The following is a 20,968-nucleotide window of genomic DNA, read 5'->3' as shown; positions in this document are numbered from 1 at the left end:
CTGCTAAAAAAAGTTCTGCTTTGCTCAGGCCAGTTCTCTATCCCCTGAGCTTAACAGAAGGTCTTGGGATTTTCTGGAGGCATAATTAGGAAAAAATGAGAAGGAGGCAGAGTCCGAGAGATAGGAGACTCCTGGAGTCTCCCTTGACCGTAGGATATGTGAAATCACTACAATTCTCATTCTGCCGGGAGACCAAATGCAATTATCCTGGACCCCCTGGTAAGTGGCAACTGTATCAACCCTCCATAGGTGTTTGTTTGTTTATGTAGACTTAGAACTGGAGTCTCCAAAGGGATTTTAAAAGCCATCTACTTCCACCTCCAACCTGATGCTTCAAAATATCTTCAATATTCTCATCAGGTCACCACATGGCCTCTGCTTGCACACTACTAGTGATGGGGAGCTCACTAGTGAGCAAGGCAGCTCATTCCATAGATAGACAACCCAAACTGTCAGAAAGGGCTTCCTTATGTCATGTGGTCTCTCCGTCTTTTCCACCTTTCTCTCTCGGCGCTCCCCTCTGGAGTGACACAGGATAAATCTACCCCCTCACCCTCGGGAAAACTCTTCATATAGTTCACAGCCAGTGGTCAGGACCCCTGAAGCTTCTCCAAAGAAGTCTCTCTGGTTCTTTTAAGTAATTGTTCCTTATCAGATACGATTTGAAGTTTCCCCTCCCCCTTCCTTCCCAATCCAGACTCCTTTTGTTAAACAAACTCTAATTTTCTTTCTCTTTTTCTTTTCTTTCTTTCTTTCTTTCTTTCTTTCTTTCTTTCTTTCTTTCTTTCTTTTTCTTTCTTCCTTTCTCTTTCTTTCTTTCTCTCTTTTTTTTTTGTTTAAGATTTTATTTATTTATTTGTCAGAGAGAGACAGCACAAGCAGGGGGAGTGGCAGGCAGAGAGAGAAACAGACTACCTGCTGAGCAAGGAGCCCAAGGCAGGCCTTGATCCCAGGACCCTGGGATCATGACCTGAGCTGAAGGCAGATGCTTAACTGACTGAGCCATCCAGGCATCCCCAAACTCTAATTTTCTACATCCTTTTCCAGAGTGTGTATCTAGAAGTGGTTCCAGAACTCCTGGAACTGTGGGACTGGCACAGAGGAGCTGGGACCACCACCCCCTTCCTCTTTCCAGGGCCTGGACCTGGTTTCAGCAACCCAAATTCCCCTTTTCCGATTTTAGCAGCTCCGCCACACTCCTGACTCATATTTTGCTTCCTGTTGAGTAAACCTTCATTAATTTTTATGCCCACTGCTGCACCACGAGCAGCATGAGTTTAAAAATACCCAGTCTTCATTTAAATGTGTCCCGTTGCTTTACATTTACATCTGGAAAATCATATATTTTAGTTCTGAGCACAGAGGATAGAAAGAATCTCAGGTTCCCTCCCTGAGGTCCATGGGAACACAGACTCTGCCAGAACTACACAGTGGGCAGAGTAGGGCCGGAGAATGGATATGAATGTCCAGCACAGAGAGCAAAGGAGGATCGGAGTTCGAATTCTGTCTTTGCCATTCAACTGAATTACCCAGGGTTCTCCCCAGACCTCAGCTTCCTCATCGGTGTAATGGGGATAAGCACAAATTAAGGCAGGTGCGTGTGCGTGCGTGTAAAAGGGCTCTGTAAACCGCAAGACGCAGTAGTCTTTCGGTATCCGGAGAAGAGGTGATGAAATCTAAACCCGCCCCCCCAAGAGGTCCGAGCGCGGTAACCGTGCGAGGCTCCAGCGTTGCACGCCAGAGGGCGCTGCTTCGACTCCCGCTGCCAGCGCGCGAGGAAGATGGGCCGGCGCGACCAGATTGGGCAGCTCGGCGCGGGGCAGGGCCTCGGGGAGGCGGGGCTTCCGGCCGCCTCCGCCGCTGTTGCCAGGGGAGACAGCCGCAGGGAGGCGGAAGGAGCCGAGGACCAGCCGGCGCCGAGGCGGGGCGCGGAAGCAATGGCGGCCATGGCGGCCTCGGGTCCCGGTTGTCGGAGCTGGTCCCTGTGTCCCGAGGTGCCATCCGCCACCTTCTTCACCGCACTGCTCTCGCTGCTAGTGTCCGGGCCCCGCCTGTTCCTGCTGCAGCAGCCTCTGGCGCCCTCGGGCCTCTCGCTGCGGTCCGAGGCCCTGCGCAACTGGCAAGGTGAGCAGGGGCGGGGCCGGGCCGCGGGGCCAGCCCTCTTCCTCCCACCTCGCCAGGTCCTGGGCTCCGGCCTCCCTGGGCTCCGGCCTCCCCGGGCCCGCGCCTTCGGGCCTCCCCTCCAGCCACTCCGCCCGCACCATCGCTCTGCCCGCCCAGAGGACCAGCCCCATATCCCGCGTCTTTGTCCCTCCAGAGTTCCATCTTCGCCATCACTATAATCCTTCCCTACCCGAATTCGTCCCCTTTCCCGGCGCCACCCGTCTGGTCAAGGCCCCGCATCCATTCGCTAGCAAACCGGCTTCGTTCACCCATGCTCGCTCCCCGAGAAGGATTTTTCCTCTCCCTCTCCCCGTCACATATACACCGACGTCTGCTGAAGGGCCTAAGCCCCCCGCCCACGACCCCCGACCCCTGGGAAGAATGTTTCTCTCTCCTTCATCAAGACACTTGAGCATCATCTGTGGCTACCCCTAGAAGCGTCTTGGCCTCTTTGGGGTTTAGAATTTCTTCTGCTTCCTCGTATGCATCTCAGCCTGACTCCGATTCCCAGCGCCTGGGGGGAGGCGTCATCTTGTGCCTTGGGAAAGGTGTTTGTGTAATCTACGGCTGAGAAATTTTGCATATCGATTCAATATAAACATCTGCTCATGAGAGACATTCCTAGTCTCTGTCTCTTCTCTCTTTTTTTCTGGGCAGGAAAATGGGAAAATTGTACAGCTTTTGTTGTTTCGCAAAGCGCACTCACGAGCATTAATCTCGATCCCATGACGTAGGCTTTATTATTCCCCGTTATTTAGGTGAAACAAGCTTTAACGTGGGGGAGTCGCAGAGCTATCAAGTCACGCAATTGAGACAGCAACAGGTTTTTTTACTGTGTGATGTTTTGGAACCGGAGCCTTGGAGGTGTCTAATACCCAAACCGTATAGAGTTGCTTCGAGAATCTTTACATTTATACTGGGAATTTCAGTTTGTACTTGGAGTGATTCCAGCAAATAACGAGTACTCTTGAGATGATGCAGCCTTACAGAGATGGCCTGAGGTATAAGGTTCGTGGCCTGCCTCCCTGCTCAAACTATTCCCCCCAACCTAGAAAAAAAGCAAGCACATCCTTGTAGACAAATGCAAAATATCAGTGTCAACTGAGCTTCCGTTTCCCGCCTTTAGTTCACAGCTTCCCTGAGTGTGGGGTTCATGGGCATGTGAGTATTTGACACGTAAGAGACCTTTGAAGGCCTCAGGTGTGATCCTGTTAATTTACAACGAAGAAGCCAAGGCTGGCTGGCCCATGACTGGACTGAGCTCAGCCTGAGCCGAGATTCCAGTGCTAGCCTTTCGGCCTCCAGGTCTCAATATTACTGCCACTGCACCAGTCCCCTCCTTCATTTTAGTGTTTTGGCCTACGGGAACAATAAAAGTACGTAAGAGATAACTGCTTTTAGAAAAACAGGAGTGAGGTTCTTTGCTGTCTTCTTACTGCATATCAAGCATTCCTCTGCCCGTAAGATTGGATAAGCGCTTTCAAGGAAGACTTCTGAGTTCTCTATATTATTAGTGATAGTTTTATAATCTTTTTAGGTACAAAATAATTCATGGTCCCTTTTTTCTTCCTCTGAACAGCCACTATGGAAGGAGAGGTCAGAATTACAGCCGAGGAGACTGGCACAAAGGTTTAAATGACACCCACTCAATCCACCCTGCAGCTGTTACAATTAATTAACGCTCACACTGCCCGGTGAGATAGGTCAGTATTTCAAACCTTAAAAAAAAAAAAAAAAAAAAGGTGCTAAAGCACATTACAAATTCAAAGACCATCCCATGCTAAAAAGTGTTATTTTTTTTTTTCCCACGTGGAAGCTAGTCACAGACTTGCTCCAGGTCCGGGAAAGAGCAAGGATTGGATGTTCACAGCTCTACTTTGAGTCTTGGGTCCCTCACTGTTGCCTCCCCCCGCCTGTCGTGGCTCCTGGGTGATTTGCGCTGGCATCGACAGCCAGCTACTCCCCCTTTCCGAGGTGGGTTGTAACCTGGCTCGCCCTCCGTAGAGCCCCCCAATACCAAGCCTCTAACCCTGCTCCCTCTGCAGTTTACAGGCTGGTGACGTACATCTTTGTCTATGAGAATCCGGTCTCCCTGCTCTGCGGTGCTATCATCATCTGGCGCTTTGCTGGCAATTTCGAGAGAACCGTGGGCACCGTCCGCCACTGCTTCTTCACCGTGATCTTTGCCATCTTCTCCGCCATCATCTTCCTGTCGTTTGAAGCTGTGTCGTCGCTGTCGAAGCTGGGGGAGGTGGAGGATGCCAGAGGTTTCACCCCAGTGGCTTTTGCCATGCTAGGGGTCAACTCTGTCCGCTCTCGGATGAGGAGGGCCCTGGTCTTTGGCATGGTTGTGCCCTCGATGCTGGTGCCATGGCTCCTGCTGTGTGCCTCCTGGCTCATTCCCCAGACGTCCTTCCTCAGTAATGTCTGTGGACTTGGAATTGGGCTAACATGTATCCTTCCTGGAAGGGAATTGCCAAAGAGTGAACCAAGTTGGAGTGTCTGGGGGGCCGTAGATAGAGCTGTGGGCTCAGATGCAGGTAATCCAGATTTTAGCTTCTGCTTTGAAAACCATGTGGTCTTGGGTGGGTCACTTCCCTGCTCTAGGCCAGAATTTCCCCATCTGGAAGTGTCAACATAGCTACTATCTCCTCACGCCAGCTTAGCACTGCCAGTTTGAAATACTCTTGATTTGGGTTTTTTTCTCTTGTAAACTGAGGCATAAACCTACATTTGGCTAATTACGGTAAGAGGTTTCATTGGAAGAATCTGAAATACCCATGAGCTGAAGATGTTCCATGAAAGGAAGAGGAAACAGGTTGGTTTGGTTTGGTTTAGTCTTTTTGTCAGAAAAAAATTTTTTTAAAGATAGGCTCTTATGGGTGATTAGAAACTTAGGATAAGCCTTATATCTCTTGTATAAATATTCTGGCAGTGACGGGTGGTGGGGCGGGGGGAGTTCTAAAATACAGTGTGGGTTACTTTTTTTTTTTTTTTTAATGATTTTATTTATTTATTTTAGAGAGAGGGAGAGCAGGGGGAGGAGCAGAGGGAGAGGGATAAGCAGACTCTGTGCTGAGCGAGGAGCCCAACGGGGGGGCTCAATCCCATGACCCTGAGATCATGACCTGAGCCGAAATCAAGAGTTGGACACTTAACTGCCTGAGCCACCCAGGTGCCCATTTTTTTATTATATTAAAAAAAAAGTTTTTAAGTAATCTCTACATCCAACGTGAGGCTTGAACTCAGCCCCAAGATCAAGAGTTGCACACTCTACTGACTGAGCCAGCCAGGCGCCCCAATGTAGGTTACCTCTTTTAAGTATCAGAATTGGTAGTGTTGAAGGTTGAATAAGGTACATTCCTAAAATCTCTTTCAGTCTGATTCTGTAAGCTATTAGGGTAGAGAGTATGAGAATACACATTGATCACATAGTTCATTTATCTTATTCTTTAATTTTATTTATGTTGAACCTTTTTTTTCTAATACGAAATCTAAAGCTGTGAACTCCCCTATGTGCACACTTTGGCTGCATCCCACGCGTTTTGATGTTATATTTTCATTTTTACTTTAGTCAAAAGTATTTTCTAATTTTTCTTGGGATTTCTTCTTTGATCCAAGGGTTATTTACAGATGAGTTTCTTAATTTCTAAATTTTTGGTGATTTTTCAGTTTTCCCTTTGTTGATGATTTCTAATTTCCTTCCATGTGGTCAGAGAACTTTCTTTTTAAGATTGTAGTCCTTTTAATTTGTTTTCTGGCCCAGCATTTGATAGATCTTGGTGAATGTTCTTTGTGTACTTAAAAAGAATGGGCATTCTGCAGTTGGTGAGTATAGTATTCAATGTATGTCAGGTCAAGGTGTTGATGTTGTTCTAGCCTCCTATACAGTTAAAATTGTTCTGTCAATTACTGAAAAGGAACATTTGAAATCTGCAAGTAAAATTGTGGATTTGTCTATTTTTTCCTTTCAATTCTTTTTTTTTTTTTTTTTTAAGATTTTATTTATTTATTTGACAGCCAGCCAGTGAAAGAGGGAACACAAGCAGGGGGAGTGGGAGAGGAAGAAGCAGGCTCATAGCGGAGCATGGAGCCTGATGTGGGGCTCGATCCCAGAATGCTGGGATCACGCCCTGAGCCGAAGGCAGACACTGAACAACTGAGCCACCCAGGCGCCCCTTTTGAAGCTCTATTATTGGATTCACACAGATTTAGGATTGTTAGGTCATCTTAATGAACTCACCTTTTATCATTGTAAAATGAACCATTTTAATCTCTGGTAATATTCCTTGCTCTAAAGTTTTTGTTGTCTGATATTACTATGTAGTTATTTCAGCTTTCTTAAAATTAGGATTTACATAGTACCTATTTTTCCATCTTTATATCTTTAACATGTTTGTGTCCTTATATTTAAAACACGTTTCTTGGGACACTTGGGTGGCTCAGTTGGTTAAGTGTCTGCCTTTGGCTCAGGTCGTGATCCCAGGATCCTGGGATTGAGTCCCACATCGGGCTCCTGGCTTGGCAGGGAGCCTGCTTCTCCCTCTGCCTGCTGCTCCCCCTGCTTGTGCTCGCTGTCTCTCTCTCTCTGTCTCTGACAAATAAATAAAATCTTAAAAAAGAGAGGGGGAAATAAAACATGTTTCTTATAGAGAGCATGTATTTGGTTCTCCAGTCTGACCATCTCTGCCTTTTAAATGACATGTTTAGTTCATGTATATTTAATGTAATTATTGATATGATTGAGGTTAAGTCTGTCTGCTTGCTCTTTGTTTTCTCTCTGTCCCAAATGTTCTTTGTTCCTTTTTTTCCTCTTTTCCTGACTTCAGTTGAGTATATTTTTAGTATTTTTTTAAGATTTGTTTATTTATTTGAGGTGGGGTGGGCACAGAGGGAGAGGGAGAGAGAAACTCAAGCAGACTGCACTGAGGATGGAGCCCGACACGGGGCGTGATCTCACCACCCTGAGATCAGACCTGAGCCAAAGCCAAGAGTCGGACACTGAATGGACTGAGCCACCCAGGTGTCCCTTCAGTATTTCATTTTTTTAAAGATAGGTTCTTTTGGGTTTGCTCTGTTTGCTATTAACTATACCTCTTTGTCTTTTTTTTTTTTAGTGGTTGCTCTAGAGTTTACAATGTATATTTTTAGTTTATCACAGACTACTTTCGGATAATAGAATAATATACCACTTAGTATATAATTTAAGAATCTTACAGAATTGTATTTTTCTTTTTCTTCTTTCCATCCTTTATGTTATTGTTGTCCTACATTTTATTTCTGTTGTTGTCACAGGTGTTATAAACTGCACAGTTCATTACTATTACTTTTGTTTAAACAGTCAATTATATATTTCTTAATTTAAAAAAAGCAACATTTACCCACATATTTACTATTTCTAATCCTCTTCATTTTTTTTTTTTTAAGATTTTATTTATTTGAGACAGAGCAAGAAAGAGAGAGGACAAGTGGGGGGAGGGGCAGAGGCAGAAGCACAATCCCTGTTGAGCAGGGAGCCTGATGCAGGGCTCTATCCCAGGACCTTGAGATCATGACCTGAGCCAAAGGTAGGCGCTTAACTGACTGAGCCACCCAGGCACCCCTCTGATTCTCTTCATTCTTTTGTGTGGATCCAAGTTTCCATTGGGTATCATTTTCCTCTTGTCTGAAGAACGTCCCTTAACATTTCTTGTACAGTGGGTACTCTGGTGACAAATTTTCTTGACTTTGGTTCTTGAAAATGCCTTTATTTTACTAAATACAGAATTCTGGCCTTCTCTGATCTTTCACTTTTAAAGATGTCATTGCATTACTTCTGGTTTGTATTGTTTTCTCCTGAGACATCAGTAATCATTCTTACTGTTTTCCTTATATAATTCATTGTTTTCCTCTGGCTCCTTTCACAATTTTTTATAGTTGGGTTTCAGCTATTTAATTATCATGTGCCTTTGTGGTGATTTTCTTTGAGTTGATCTTGCTTGGACTTGATCATTGGATCTTAGATCTGTGAGTTTAGAGTTTTCATCAAGTCTAAAAAAAAATAGCATCGCCATGTCTCCCAAGGTTTTGTTTTTTTTTTTTTTTAAAGATTTTATTTATTTATTCGACAGACATAGAGACAGCCAGCGAGAGAGGAAACACAAGCAGGGGGAGTGGGAGAGGAAGAAGCAGGCTCATAGCAGAGGAGCCTGATGTGGGGCTCGATCCCATAACGCCGGGATCACGCCCTGAGCCGAAGGCAGACGCTTAACCGCTGTGCCACCCAGGCGCCCCCCAAGGTTTTTTTTTTTTCTATCCTATTTTCTCCTCTCCTTCTAGGGTACCAATTACACATGTGTTAGACCACTTAGTATTGTTCACTGGGTCCCTGAGGCTTGGTTTATTCTGTAATGCTTTAGCTTTTTCCACTCTCCATTTCAGTTTGGATAGTTTCTGTTGCATTGCCTTCAAGTTCAGTGCTCTCTTTTTCTTCAGTGCATACTTGGCTCTTAAACCCATCCCCTTCGTTTTTTATTTCTCATGTTGTATATTTCAGCTCAAGAGGTTCTATTTTTTTTATAGTTTTCACTTCTATATTGGGATTCTTTATCTGTTCCTTCATTGTGTTTGTGTTTTCCTCTAAACCTTTCACATACTTACATATCTGTAGTAGCTGTTTTAAGATACTTATCTGTTAATACCATCTTCTCTGTCGTTTCTGGATCTGTTTTTGACTGATTTTCCTGCTGAATATTGACCCGTTTTCTTCTTCACATGTCTCGTAATTTTTTAGTTTACATTAGACACTGCAAATGCTGTGTTATCTAGGGCTGAGTTGGGCTGGGTTTTTTGTTTGTTTCTTTGTTTTTTAACAAGTATTGATTTTGTGTGTGTGACGGCAGTTAATTTACTTGTCAAGGCATTACCTTTTGGGAGGTCTCCTCTGAATGGCTTGGGTGTTCACTGAGGTCTCTTCACCCTGTCTGGTTAGAACTCGAGCATGTCCCTGCCCTGCGTGAGCGCCAGGATAGTCGTTCCCTCAAGAGCTCGGCAGCTGCTCTTTGCCTGGCATGAGGAGTCTCTCCCCATGTGTGTGCACGCTGGTATTCAGCTAAAGACTCAAGTATGTTTCTGGAGCTCCTTCCCTGCTCAGCTCCCTCCTCTCCGTTACTCTGACCTGGAAATCCCAGGCACTTTTTCTTCTCTGAACTCTCTCTGTCTCCTCCAGCTCAGCAAAACACGCCGTACTCTGCTTGGATTCCCCTTTCGATGCTGTAGTTTGGAAAGTGCCTCCAGGCCGAAAGCCAGCTCAGTCTTGAGGCTCACTGCATTTGTTTCCCTTGTCTTCGGTATCGTAGCCTGGCGCACGGGGTTTGCTGTCCAAAGTCTGAAGACAGTGGTGTGAAATATTGTATCCCAGCTTACAGTTATCTGTGGTGGGAGGACTAGTCTGGTACCATGACTTCATCAGAGTCAGAAGCAGAACGGATTGTTAAGAGCGTTCTGAAGTCATCAGCCAGGACAACTTTTGACCCTCACAGCACTGGTTATCATTGGACATCAGTCTTTGGGAATAATAGGCCCTCGCTGAAAGAACACAGAAGCACACAGGGGCATTTTTGGTTATCACAGTGACCAGGCGCTACGGCACTTGGTGGCCGGTCCTGGGGATGCCAAATGTCCGGTAATGAGTGGAACAGTCCAGCCCAGCAAGACTTGTCTTGCTCTGATTGCCAGTAGCATTCCAGTGAACCCTGCCTCAAGGAGCAGCTCCTGGGGCTTCCACTCCTGGGGCTTCCTTACAATCTTCTCTCCACCACCACCCTCTTCCAGCTGCTGCTGCTCACAGTTTAGGGTTCAGCATGTACCTCACTTCCTAGGGAAAGCCTTCTCGGTCTCCCTGCACGAGGTGAGGGTCCTCAGCCTGGTCTTCCAGAGATAAGCTTTTGCTTATCACCACTTCCTTTGCCCCAGTTACTTACTCCTTGTCTGGCACTCGTTCCTTGGTTCCTGGTGTATCACAGGTGTTCAGTAAGCATTTGTCGAAGGAATGGATGGATGGACGGATGGGCGGATGGATGAACGATAGGTGAATCTTTATGGCTGCGTAGGCAGCGGTGGGTTGACAGAGCTCAGTTGACCAGAGTCCCCTCAGATCACTTGGGGTGGTGACCATGTGGGCAAGTGCTGCCGAAGAGGCCCACAGTACTTGGGGACAAACAGACAAGTAGGTGTCAGTCCCCGCAGAGGGTATCAAGACAACCTCCTGTCTCGTCCCGCTGCAGAGACAAGCGTGTGCTGGTGGGACTGATTGCAGCAGTTGGCATGGGACGGGTCGGCACGGGGCAGGCGAGGTGTCGTCTGCCCTCCTCGACTGCTGGGCCGTGTTTCCTCTGAGGTGCAGGGGGTAGAAACTCAGCCCTCGGTTTCCCCTGAGCTTCAGCTTACGGCCGAGCACGTGCCAGTCTCCCTGTGGAATAAACGTGGGAACGTGTGTTCTGCGGGGAAGTGTGCGGCCCTCCTCCCTTGAGCTGCCTCCAGTTTTACTTAATACGCCAACTTCAGATGGCCTCACCTACTGCTATTCCATCGACCTGTCAGAGCGAGTGGCGCTGAAGCTCGACCAGAAGTTCCCCTTCAGCCTGATGAGGAGGATTTCGGTGTTCAAGTACATCTCAGGCTCTTCAGCCGAAAGAAGGGCAGCCCACAGCCGGAAGTAAGTTACAGAACTCTCAACACTTGTTCTTGAAGCAGTTCCAGGGCCTGTAGAGAGAGAACCAGTCACCTGGTTCAGTATCATGGGAAAAAGGAATAGCGTGTGGACGGCCCCAGGCCCAGAATGTCTCCGCACAGAGGTCTTCCGAGCGTCCTAGATCCTGCCCAGCTGCGGCTGAAGTAGGGACTGAGCCGAAAGGGGGGAGGGAAGGTATTTGAAGTGCTCGCGTATACCCCTTGAGTGACTTGGGATGGACCGCGGGAGGGAGTGGCCCCATCCAGTGTTGTTACCAGCCCTCAGTGCTGCCAGGCACCCTGTGCAGGCCCCCCTGGGCTCTGGCGTGGAGCCCTGGTGAGAAGCAGACAGTCCGCATGGCTGACTAGGTGGCTTGGACGTGAGACAGTGCAGGACCTGAGAGGTAGTGTTTTCTTGTCCACCCAGCAAGAGAAGGTGCTGGACTCGCTAACTCCATGGAAGATGGTAGGCCAGCCACCCAAGCTCATGTAGCCTCATTCTGTCCTAAGGCCAGGAGTCTCTTTGGGTAGCACAGAGGCAGGAGAGCCCCGTCTAGAACTAGGGTCTCTTCTTCCAGGTCCTATTCACCCCCTTTCCACTGTTTCCCACTGCCGGCCTCTTGTGTCCTTCCCTGGGTGCATCCATTCTGAGACTTCGCCACGTAGGAGATTTTCAGTAGTCCCCCCAAAAGAAAGGACTCGTGTGAAGTTCAGTTGCCATGCGGGCGGCCCTTTTCTACCTTCAGCCAGCTGTGGAATAGTCTGCGCTCCATGCTGCCTGGATGAGGGTTTCGGTGAACTGGAAGCTGTCTTTAAAGGTGGGGGGTCATCGGAGGCAGGGGTGTTGGAGGGTACTGGGAAAACCAGAAATGCACTCACCCAATTTCAGGCAAGTGATCCCTGGGGTCTAAATATGTGGGAGACTATTGAAATTTAGTTAGGTGTATTGAGGCTTTTAGGCTTTTAATTGTTGTTCTCATAGACTCGAGAGGGGATTTCAGGGGTCCTGAGGTACAAACTCGCACCCTGTGATAGAGCCCCCTCTCAGACCTGACCTCAGCTTCCACCCCCTCCTCCTGGCTGGGGGCTCATCTCCAAGGCAGCCCGTGCTGAGAAAGTTCTTCCCCTTGGAATGGCAGCTGCCTCGCTGTACCTGGGACACTTTGGTGGCAGGTCTGATTTCATCTCACCCTCAGGTCCTCCCGTGTCCCTCACATGGCATGGTATACGGTCCCTCATTATCCTGGCCCCAGAACAGAACATGGTGTCTCAGCTGGCCCAACACGGGGACACGGGTTACAACATGCGTGTTTGTTTTGGCAGTTACACTGCAAGCGGTCTGGACACTCTTGCCTCCTGGAGGCTCTTGGCTAGCTTCTGGGAGTCCAGATTCTCTGCATTTTCCAGAATCCCAGAAGTGAGATGTTAATGTGAAGTGCTTTGTTCCTGTACTTAAGCAGCTGATTTGATGTTGTTGTGGTTTTTTTAAGATTTATTTATGTATTTTAGAGAGGGGTGGGGAGAGAGGCAGAGGGAGAGAGAATCCCACGCACACTCCCCGCTGAGTGTGAAGCCTGACGCAGGGCTCCATCTCACGACCCTGAGATCATGACCTGAGTCGAAACCGAGAGTCAGATGCTCACCTGACTGAGCCACCCAGGCGCCCTCTTAAGCAGCTGATTTGTCAGGTCAGGTTTGAACTGAAAGTTACCCGACACAAACGTCAGTGGTATTGGCAGTCTTTGTCCATATTTGAAACTCTGCGCAGAAGTTCAGAGGATAAAACCCTTGGCTTGTGTCTCCATTTGTGGTCCCAGCCACACGTGTCTGGTGGGCGGGGGGGGGCGGTCTTTCATCTCCAGACGCGCAGCTCCGCACATCTGGCTCGTCGGTGCCCGCGGGTCAGGACTTTGAGCTGGGAGGCTTCACTCCCGAAGCCACAGGTAGAAAACCTCACAGCAGACAAAGCCTGAGCCCAAGCCCTGTGTTACCCCATTCGAGCGCGCCTGCCCTCCCTCCCACAGAAGTTGGTCCATTCTCTTTGGGTGGCATCACTGAACCGGCCAGAGATGGGGTGACGGCTGCAGTCCGGCCCCAGCTCCACCTGGGGGGCAAACTGCAGCGAGCAGTTATACCTCAGGTAGCCTTAGTCACAAGCCCCGTGTCCCTTCATCCTACAGGCTTGCCGCGGGACCGTGAGTGGGCCCTCCTCTCTCGGGCATGTTTTCCGACCAGTTGAGCTTAACCCATCTCCTCACTTTGTGCTTGGAGCTGGTTACAGAAAATGTGCAGAGCCGGTTGTCTCACAAAGCAGTCCAGTGACCCCGAGCCTTTCTCATGTCCAACGACAGCTGGGGGCCTGGGCATTACGAGCTGATGACCATCTTCTCTCTTTTTCCGTTCCAGGCTGAACCCCGTGCCTGGCTCCTACCCTACGCAGAGTGGCCACCCTCACCTGTCCCCGAACCACCCTGTCGCCCAAATGCAGCACGCCAGTGGCCAGAAACTAGCCGCCTGGCCGGCTTGCGCTCCTGGCCACATGCCCAGCCTGCCTCCGTACCAGCCTGCTTCCGGCCTATGTTACGTACAGAACCATTTTGGTACAACCCCCAACTCCTCCGGCATCTACCCAGCTTCTGCAGGTGCCTCCTTGGGGGTCCAGCCCCCTGCCCCCCTCAACTGCCCTGGCACGGTGTATTCTGGGACCCTGGCCACCCCAGTAGCTGCAGGCTCCAAGGAGTGCTCAAGGGTCCTGATACCCTGACAGAATTTCTAGGGAAGTCATCTCACACCTTGGCTTTCTGGAGAAGGTCCTCTCTGAGCAGAGCTAAGATCTTCTTGACAAAGAATTATTTATCGAACACCTCTATGTGCCAGGCTCTGTCGAGTATTTTGATATATAGCCCTACTTCAGTCCCATCGATCCTCATGACAACTTTGTGAAGTGCAGTTTACTGTCCCCAGTTTACAGACGCAGAGGGCCGGATGCGCTGTGATTAAGTCCGTGGTTCTGTAGCGGCACAGCTGCCCTGCTTGGCTCCGGGCCCAGGCTCCTCCCACCTGCCTTCCTGCGTCCCAGAGAACGCCCCGGAGAAGAGCGCACGGGGTGGTCGGGGGCTGCCGGGGTTCGTTCTAGCTCTGCATTTCCTTCCTGTCTTCGTGTGTGGTGCTCTTGGTTTCTAGTGTCCGTGCGTCTGTGTCTGCCCTTCAGGAGCTCCCAGCCTGTGTGCTCGGCAGACCTGGGGCCCATGTAGTGTTGCTCCCCTATGGTGACACGCCCCCCCCCCCACCCAGCCTTCTGCCCTGGAGTGGTGAGGCGGGCCACTGTGAACCGCAGCAGCATGCTGGTGGGTCCGTAGTGTTGAGTACCTTTGTATAAAGAAACTGCGTCCAACCTGCTCATGGTGTGTGGTGTCTCTGTGGTCTGGCTGGGGCTAGAGAGAGCAGAGTTGGAGCGGCAGCCGTGTGGGGTGTGGTGGCGCAGACAAGTGGATCAGGCTGAACCAGGCAGAAGACACTTCCACCCGGTAGAGATCTGATGGGAGGGGGCGGTGAATGGCGAAGGTGCTGGGATAGCTGAAGGGGGAAACGGGAAGCTTGGACAACCCTGGGATTGGAGACAATGGGAAGCCGCTGCTGCCCCTAGGGGGCACCTCCAGGCTGGGACCACACGAGGAGGGCTGCCTGGTACGACCTCATGCTGTTGGCACTGGCCTCTGAAGCCAGAGGCGCTGAGAAGAGGCTGGCCCCTCTGCCCGTCGTCCGATCTATCATCAGGGCTTCCCGTGGGCCAGATCGGCCAGAGCCCACTGGCAGGCAACCCCAGGAAATGGAGTTGGCAGGGTCAGCCCCTCTGATGCAGGGCAGGATGATGACAGGAACGTGCCTGCACCCACGGGCACCTGCACAGCCTGAGAACCATGGCTTCTGATCAGCCAGCCATCAGCTGGAGCTCCCCACGGTGGTCAAGAAAACATGCTGACTGGCAGGTGTTTTCATAGACCTTATGATGTGTGACCTTATCTATTCCAGAAGCTGGATGGCCAACTGGGCTGGCTTTTTAATAGGTCCTGGGTATCAGAGGTGGATAAGATCACCCACCAGTGCCCCAGCCCAGTGAGGGCTGGGCGGTGACAGGCACGTACCTGGGTGGCCTGCCCTGGGTGAGGGGGTGGGGGACAGATTGTCAGGTAGGATTCCCCCGGCTGAAGAATTGGGTGCCCTGAATGCAACTGAGAGTTGTCTGTAGTCCCAGAGCCAGTCTGGCAGGGCCCAGCCTGGGGCCTCTGTTCTTCAAGCACACCAGGCACCGGTCCCATAGTGTCACTCGGCTGGCATAGGCTGCTGTGTGTCCCCTCAACGTTTTCCCAGTCCCAGGCCCGTATCCAGACCCACTCCTTCCCAGGCCTGTATCCAGAAGCAGGTGAGAGGCCCACCGTGACGGGGTCACTTCCCTTGCGCCTGGCCTTCCTGCGGGGACTGGCAGGCTGGCTGGCGCTACGGAGGCTGTGGGCCGTGGGCATGGTCGGGCTGGAGAGCCCCATCACGTGTCCCCGAGTCACACCACTGGGAGGGGCCTCAGAGGTCATTCAGTGCAACCATCTCCCCCACCCCTGCTTTTGCTTGTGCGGCCCCAGGGAGGCAGGCCGGGTCTGGCGGAACAGCGGGCAGCAGCCCCCGGCTCGGGCCCCTGCAGCAGTTGCTGCTCTGACACTTCCAAGTCCCTGTGCTCCCTGGAACTTTCCTCAGTCTGGCCGCGGTGTGTGGCCAGCAGCCTGGAGCCAGGGCAGAGGAGGGCATTTCCCCTGTAATAAACCATAGGCATGATCTATTTTCTAGGGCCTGGAGGGGACCCCCAGCCCTTCCCCATTTACCTCTCGGATCCAGCACTAGAGGGCCCGCTGTCCACGAACAGAGTGTGTGCCGAGGCTCAGGCTGAGACTAGAGACTCAGGGGAAGGCAAGCTCCACATGGTGCATGGGGCTGGCGCTCGTTAAGTAGTTGTGGAATGGATAAATGAGCAGGCGATCCCTGCCCTTGGGGAGCTGGGGGGTGGGAGGGATGGCCAAACATGGACTGGAGATTCAACGCTCTTTGGGCGCTCATTGGAGGCCCCCAGACCAGTCTCGAGAGCTGGAAACCCGTTGGATGCCAAGCACACACCTTTCCATGGAGAGAGGGAAGGAGGGAGGCACTAACCGTGACTGTTGTTAGAAGGAAGAGTACAGGGGCGCCTGGGTGACACAGCGGTTAAGCGTCTGCCTTCGGCTCAGGGCGTGATCCCGGCGATCTGGGATCGAGCCCCACATCAGGCTCTTCTGCTATGAGCTTGCTTCTTCCTCTCCCACTCCCCCTGCTTGTGTTCCCTCTCTCGCTGGCTGTCTCTATCTCTGTCGAATAAATAAAATGTTTAAAAAAAAAAAAGAAGGAAGAGTACAGTACATTCAGTGTAAGGGAAAGCCATCATTCCCTGCTCACTAGAGACCTCTCTCCCATCCCTGGGCAGGGCAGGACTCAGGGCTGCCAGAGAAGCTTCCAGACGTCTAGTTTCCTCGCTTGGTCAGCAGGGGGCGGCCTCTACCAACGTCCCCTGGGGCCGGCTGTGCTCCGGAGGCTGGGGGTCCAGGAGGGAAAGGCTGGCTTGTGTGCCCTGAGGGAGTCAGATCTGCAGATAAGCCAACACAGGAGCTGTGTGTGAGAGGCTGTGTGTGCCTGGGAGGCTTCCTCCCCTCACACCTGCTCCAAGCCCGTGCTAGGCTCTGGGGACCCGAAGGTGTTAAAGGACCAGCCCTGGTTTTGAAGCACTCACAGTTGGTTAAGGGAGACATGCTTTATAGAGATGGAGTGAGAGATGGGAGCCCATCTAGGGGAGTCAGAGAAGACCCTCCTGAGAAGAGGAGGGGTAACTGGGCAAGGGCAGGGGTCAGGTGGACGGAGGGCCGCAGCCTCAGCAAAGACCAGAAGGTGAGGCTCCAGTAGCCAGGGGAGGGGAAGCATGTGAGTATGGATGCTGGGAGGGCAGTGGGAAAGAGACGGTTGCGGTATCCCGAGCTGGATGTAGTGAGAGCCAGCCTGAGGCCCTGGCAATGGGGCTGGACAGGCCAAAAGAGCCCAGCACGCAAAGCTACCTTCTGGGGTTACTCAGCTTTCCCACCCGAAGCCTGGTGCTCCTGCCCCATCTGAGGGTGCCTGCTCACTCCCAGTGGGCTTGGAAGCGGGCCAATCCTGTAGGCTACCTCGAGGTTCCCCCAAGCATGGAATGTGGGGGTGAGGGAGAAGGGGGAGCCGGCCTCCGAGTTGGGTGCTGGACCTTGGGCTCCTGAGATCCAGAGGGGCACCTCCCCTGGCCTCCATCCCAGGATGCTTCCTGAGTCTGATACACGAGTCCACGCCAGGACAAATGCCCCCTGCAAGGGCAGTGCCCCACCCTGGACCCTGAGCTTGGCTCCTCTGGGACTGCCCTGCCATCTCCAGGGCACAGGCCGTCTGAGACCTTGCTCCGGGGTCCCATTGTGAGCCTAGAACCCCTCCCCAGCAAAGATCTCCAAAGGCTTGCCTGCCCAACCCTGCCCTTGAGCCATGGCTAAGTCCTAAGGCTGCCTCCTTAATGGGACTCCTCCTGAGGGCCTAGCTACAGTCCCGCCAGGAGCCCCCGGCCAGGTGGGCTGCCCTAGAGGTGGCGCTGGGACGGTGCAGGCTTTCCCAGCGTGGGGCGGTTGGAACCACAAAGGGCCCACGCACACGTGCGCACGTGCACGCGTGCGCAGACACACACACACAGCACAGGCACGTATAAAGACAGACACGACATTTTGAACTCACATACCTGGGCTCTCACCCACATCAACTCCACTTCAAACAGGTAGGTTTGCAAAATGCACACGTATGTGGTTAAGGCACACACCTATATGTATTCATACCCGTACGTGCACAGAATCACACACAAGCTGATTGGTGCACAAGTACACTCTGTATATACGTGTTGCTTCCCAGGTGGGGACCAGCTAACCCCTCCCTTCCCCCTGCACCTTGCCCAATCTGACCCTAGCCTACCTCCCCATCTCTCCCACCACCCTCCCGCCTTTCCCCTCACGCCCCCTGCTGCTGGCACTGTGTGAATTGACCAGACGGCTGGCAGGAAGCACCTGAAAATGAGTAGAAACAGGCCTGGCCATCTGTGGCTTGTGATGAGCAGGGCAATAGGAAAGCCCTCTGGGCCCAGTCCTCCCCTGCCGTGTGCCTATCAACACTGCCTGGAATTCTACCATCAGAGGCCCATTCCTGTGAATTAGGCTCCTCAAGTTTCATCACCGAGGGGATGCTGGAAAAGACCATGAGTCCGGCGCTCACACTGCACTCAGAAACGTGAGGCCCAGAGAGGGGAACTTCTTTGGCTAAGGACACACAGTGAATCTGTGACAGGGCCAGCAGAGAACCCAGGCCTCACTCAGAAAGAAGCAGACCAGGGTGATGGGGAGCACAGGGTGACCCCATGTAGCGTCTGCATGCGGCCTCAGCAGGCCCCCAACACCAGAGCAAGGGACCCCTCCCCAGGGTCCACACTTCCGCCCCCGCCTGGCAATGCAGCTTCCTGGCCCAGCTTCAATCATGCCCAATCCCCAGCACCCCTAGTCAGTGTTGTGGATGGAACAGTGTTCCCCACAAAGTCCTAACCCCGGTTCCTGTGAACGTGATTTTCTTTGGAAATAAGGTCCTTGCAGATGTCATCCAGTTAAGACGAAGTCACACTGGAGTAGGGTGGGTCCTAAATCCAACCTCTGGCATCCTTGTAAGAAGGCCACATGGATACACACGGGAACACAGAGACGCGGGGAAGGGGCAGCCACGTGAAGACAGGGGCAGAGATTGGAGGATGAGTCTACAAGCCAAGGAATACCAAGGATTTCTGGAAGCCTCCAGAAGCTAGGAAGAAGCAAGAGACAGATTCCTTCCTAGAACCTTCCGAGAAAGCGTGGCCCTGTCAATGTCTCGATCTGGGAATTAACGGTGAGAGAAAAAATTTCTGTTGTGTGAAGCCAGCCAGGGGTGATTTGTTACAATAGGTTGGGAGATTAAGACAGGCAGGCCCGTCTCCCCAAATGCCTGCATTTGGCATATAACCATCCTGCTCAGAACCTCTGGGAGCCCCCCACCAGCTGACACTCAAGGCCCTGCCTGAGGACCCCACCCCACTCCTCACCACCTCCCCACTTGACTCCTCGGCATCCTCTCGTTTGATGGGAGGGAAAGGAGAAGGGGAAGTGGAAGAGAAGTGACATTTTGAACTTGGGTGACTGGCGTCCTGCAGGGAATAGGAGGGCTGGAAGAGGGAGGTGGTCTGCAGGCATGGGCGGGGAGAGAGGTTTTGCCTTTTAGGGCAGTTTGATTATGTGGTCCCCAGGGGTGTGCAGGCAGAGATGGTCCTAGGACCCGGACCCTGGTGAATACAGACAAGGGCCTTCAGCTGCCCACCCTGGGGATTGGTGCCATTGAGGCCCAAGGGAGGCGCTCTGATCAGAAGGCAGAGGGGGGTCCCTGAGGCTCCAGCTCCTCTCCCTGGCTATAAGGGCAAGTCACTGAGCTTCTCTGAGCCTCAGGTCCTCGTCTGGAAAGAGAGAGCGTTGCACCTACCCCACCTCCTGAGGTTATAGATGCAAAAGAGAGGGAGAGGGTAAGAAATGCTTCTTTCTAGAGATCAGCTTGTGGGCCAGGTACTGCTCCTTGCTGACCTTCCATTCCCCTACCTGCAGAGGAGAAATGGGAGCCCCGACCTATGGGGAAGACCGTCAGCCTGAGAAGCCAGGACAGAGGCACCTAGTGCTGTGTGTTCAACAAACGCAGCCCCTGCAGGGGCTAGAAAGGCTTTATCAGCTGGGACAGACTGGACCATTCCTGGTGGCCTTCTCCAGGTAGGTGTCTGTCCACTACCCCCATGAACTCCTGGAGGACGGGGACCATCTGGCAAAGCCTGCGCTCACCCATTCGCTGAACATCTACTGATCACCTACTGTGTGCCAGGCACCATTCTAGGTGTGGGGATGCAGCAGTGAGCAAGGCGGCCAATGCCCGCCTGCCTTCAAGGAGCTTAATGATGAGTGTGTGTGTGTGTGTGTGTGTGTGTGTGTGTGTGTTTCTGCTCAGGTGGTGATCTCAGGGTCCTGGAATCAAGTCCTGCAGCGGGCTCCCTTCTCAGTGGGGACTCTGCTTCTCCCTTACCCTCCATCTTCCCCCCATTCCAATCTCTCTCTCAAATAAATAAATAAAATCTTAAAAAAAAAAAGACAATTAGCAAACAGACGAACAAGAAAACCATGAACTAGTGATAGCACAGAGCAGGGCATCAAAGCTGGATGATGACACAGAGAATGGCAGCTTTAGATCAGGGAAGGCCTTCTTGAGGAGGCCCCATCTCTGCTGAGACCTGAAGGGATCCGAGGAGCAGCCCTGAAAGGATCAGGGTGAAGAATGTTCCAGGTAGATGGAGGAACAAGAGCAGAGGGCCGGGCATGTTCTCAGAATGGAACAGAGTGGCTGGGGGTGATGTATACAGCAGGTGCTCAATCACTGCTTATTGCCCCGGGAATCTACACATGGCTTGGGAGGTCCCGCTCCTGGAGAAGGCTTGGTGCTCTGAGCCCACCTGGTCAAGGACCATAGATCCTGGGAGCCTGAACCCTGGCAGTGGCCACCCTCACCCTTTCACTCATTTACTCATTCATTCATTCATTTTCTCATCAAATAGTGCCCGAGTACCTGCCGCCTCTTGGGCCTCATCCCGTGGGCTGGCCACACAAGGACAGCAAGGCTCGGTCCCAGTGTGTTCTGGTAAGGGAGACACTGAGGGGGTAGTCCCGGGAGGCTCTGGGAGAGACATCTGCCCACCTCCTGCAGGGCACAGAAAAGCAGCAAGCCAGCCCTGCGGGACCCAGGGGAGGTGTCCCAGAAGAGGTGATCCCCAAACCTGGCCCGCAGAGCTGAGCAGCCCTCTCCAGAATGGAATGAAGAGAAGGGTGTTCCAGGAGGAGATGAGCATGTGTCAGGATGGGTGTGTTCAGCCCGGCTAGGCCAGAAAGTGTGGTGAGAGGGGTCCTTGGGG

At 51.9% G+C, this 20,968-nt stretch overlaps 1 protein-coding gene and 1 long non-coding RNA gene across 4 annotated transcripts; both read left to right on the top strand.

Moving 5' to 3' along the window:
* Positions 1-1,873: 1,873 nt before the first annotated feature.
* RHBDD2 (rhomboid domain containing 2) lies at positions 1,874-19,800 on the top strand. Of its 3 annotated transcripts, none has more exons than XM_045786222.2 (4): positions 1,874-2,124; positions 4,209-4,616; positions 10,708-10,858; positions 19,623-19,800. In XM_045786222.2, exons 1-4 carry the CDS (start codon positions 1,938-1,940, stop codon positions 19,783-19,785), a joined length of 909 nt encoding a protein of 302 aa, XP_045642178.1. In that variant the 5' UTR covers positions 1,874-1,937; the 3' UTR covers positions 19,786-19,800. The 3 variants fall into 3 exon arrangements, with proteins under 3 accessions (XP_045642178.1, XP_045642177.2, XP_045642182.2); XM_045786221.2 differs by lacking the exon at positions 19,623-19,800 and adding an exon at positions 13,279-14,270; XM_045786226.2 differs by lacking the exons at positions 1,874-2,124; positions 19,623-19,800 and adding exons at positions 3,906-4,137; positions 13,279-14,270.
* Positions 3,158-3,991, top strand: LOC148110475 (uncharacterized). Its single transcript, XR_015726918.1, has 3 exons — positions 3,158-3,171; positions 3,743-3,866; positions 3,980-3,991. It is a non-coding gene; the product is annotated as an uncharacterized LOC148110475 (long non-coding RNA).
* Positions 19,801-20,968: the final 1,168 nt, after the last annotated feature.

The sequence above is a fragment of the Ursus americanus genome, chromosome 2, assembly GCF_024610735.1.
Source record: "Ursus americanus isolate L20-20 chromosome 2, mUrsAme1.1.p, whole genome shotgun sequence".
Lineage (NCBI taxonomy): Eukaryota > Metazoa > Chordata > Mammalia > Carnivora > Ursidae > Ursus > Ursus americanus.
Note: the sequence above shows the minus strand (reverse complement) of the source record. Positions and strands in the feature narration are given on the sequence as shown.

Excerpts from the sequence above, each read along its gene's own strand:
- RHBDD2 (XM_045786221.2), top strand. The coding sequence starts at position 1,938 with ATGGCGGCCATGGCGGCCTCGGGTCCCGGTTGTCGGAGCTGGTCCCTG. Across the intron at positions 2,125-4,208 it reads GGCCCTGCGCAACTGGCAAG|TTTACAGGCTGGTGACGTAC; the intron begins GTGAGCAGGGGC and ends CTCCCTCTGCAG. Across the intron at positions 10,859-13,278 it reads AGGGCAGCCCACAGCCGGAA|GCTGAACCCCGTGCCTGGCT; the intron begins GTAAGTTACAGA and ends TTTCCGTTCCAG.